Below are 2,078 nucleotides of genomic sequence, written 5' to 3' on the forward strand. Positions count from 1 at the left end.
GGGGTTGTGGAGACATGAGCTAATGCATAGGCAGAATGGAGTTTGGGTGGCGAGGGGGAGGTTGTGTGAAGGTAGACAGGAGAGAGGTTTTGTTTCCTTGACTTGATGTTCTTCTACTGTCCACAGATTGACTTTACCATGTGCAGTGGTCTTCTGTTTGTTCTGGTCATGGTTTTCTTCTTCTTCGGCTGGGCTTGTCTCATCACAAACCTTACCTGGGGAACCAGCCATGTAAGTTTCTATGTGTATGTGTGTTTTTGTAGTGGTACATGACGTAGTTTGTGTGGTAGTACATTGAGTGTGTGTGTGTGTGTGTGTTTGTCAGGTAGTAATGTGATTGTGTTTGTGAGGTAATACACTTACGGGACCGCGGACGAGTATACTCGCGAAACCCGACTGCTTCCTTAGGACCATGGACGAGAATACTTTCGAGCGAAATGGCTTTGATCTAAACAAAGGCTTGTCGATGTTTCTCCTAACATATTATTATGTTTTCGTTAAACTAATGATTAGTTCCGTTTAGTTATTTTGCTTCCGATTTCTGGCGATTAATATGGAAAATGATAAAGTTAGTTCAAAAAAGATATTTCACCGAGTCTGAGGTGCTTGACGAAACTCATATGAACACAGACAGTGTTGACTTGGACAATAACCATCATTTTATTGGATCGAGAGTCTTCCTGTTGAGGAGAAAGTGATTACAGATAAATCTAGAAAGAGTTATCATTCATTGAGGTGCAATTTACTCTATTAGAGAATCTAGATTTAGTCTTGTATCCTGTTGGGACCTGACTCTGGGCAAAAGTACTATTACATAATTGATTATTCATAAATTACTTCAACCCAAATATTTTTTCCAAAAAAATATGCCTGAGTATAGGGCCACATATTGTTAATAGTGTTGTGAAGTTTCTTCTCTATAACTTTACTAGGAGCTGAGAAATTCACTTTAGAATAACACATATCGCGCATAGTCAGAAAACAGGCGGCAACTGTGGTCTTACGGAAGTGAGAGCCAAGTGTGAGGCCAGTCCCGTAAGTGTTAAGTGTGTATGTGGGTATGTGCATGCATGTGTGTTTGTGTTTGTGTGGTATTTCTTCAAATTAGGGTTTGTGTCGGAGTACATTGTGTGTTTGTGTGGTAGTACTTCAAATTTGGGTTTGTGTCGGAGTACATTAAGTGTGTGGGTCAGTCTGGGAGTACAGTAAATGTTTTTGTTTGTGAGGTAATACTTTAAGTGTGTCTGTTTGGATGTGTGATTGTGTAAAAACATTAAGCGTGTGTGTGTGTGTGTATGTGTTGTGTGAGTGAGAGAGAGAGAGAGTGAGAGAGCAGAATATGCAAAAGTATGAGCTTACAGCACATAAGTTTGTATATTCAAAGAGTGCCATCTGTACTTTTCTTTCGAAAATGACTTCCACATTCAAGTAACAATTTTCAAAGACTTCTGTATGATTTAGGAAACAAATGAAAGGCTTGCTTAGCATCAAATATCAAATTGAAATATAAGTTTTTGAGTGGGTGGTTGGCGGGTGCTCTGGTTTGGTTTGCTCCTCCTTTCCTATCTAACATCTATCGTCCTTATCTCCCCTTTTTGTTTTTTATGTTTGTTACTCTCTTGTAACACCTCTAATCTTCTGGCGCTCATATGACCTTATGCAGTTGCGAGCGCCGTAAAACCCTTTATTATATATATAAAAAAGACTTGTTTGTGTCTTCGTGGGAGTCTGTCCTCCAGACTCAAAGATAGGAAAAGAAGTGTCTTTCTTCAATGTGTTGTTTTTTTTCAGAGAACCAGTGAAGAACTGGGTACAGAATGATGGCTTGTGGTTCTACATTTGTGCTTAGTAAGTATCACAGTTAAGTTTTGTTTACCTTTATAGCCATAAGCAGTAAAAGAACATTGGCTGAGATCTGTAGCAATGTATGACTTTATCTGTTGCTTGCACTGTATGCTTCCCAGGAAGCCAAGAATGGTTCCGAGTTCCGAGTGTTCAAGCTTCTGCTTGGGTAATAATAGGATCGTAAAGTACACAGAGCTTGTTGTTGATTGGGGATGTGCGCTATACAAATGTAA

General features: G+C 39.4%; 1 protein-coding gene across 1 annotated transcript in view; it reads left to right on the top strand.

Moving 5' to 3' along the window:
- Positions 1 to 2,078, top strand: part of LOC101849932 (protein lifeguard 2) — a gene marked incomplete in the record, with an annotated part of 33,993 nt that overhangs the window by 26,015 nt on the left and 5,900 nt on the right. Inside the window, 1 exon segment of the mRNA XM_035970062.1 lies at positions 127 to 231. Within this exon segment, the coding sequence (XP_035825955.1) occupies positions 127 to 231 (105 nt within the window).

The sequence above is a fragment of the Aplysia californica genome, unplaced genomic scaffold (assembly GCF_000002075.1).
Source record: "Aplysia californica isolate F4 #8 unplaced genomic scaffold, AplCal3.0 scaffold00215, whole genome shotgun sequence".
NCBI classification, from domain to species: domain Eukaryota; kingdom Metazoa; phylum Mollusca; class Gastropoda; order Aplysiida; family Aplysiidae; genus Aplysia; species Aplysia californica.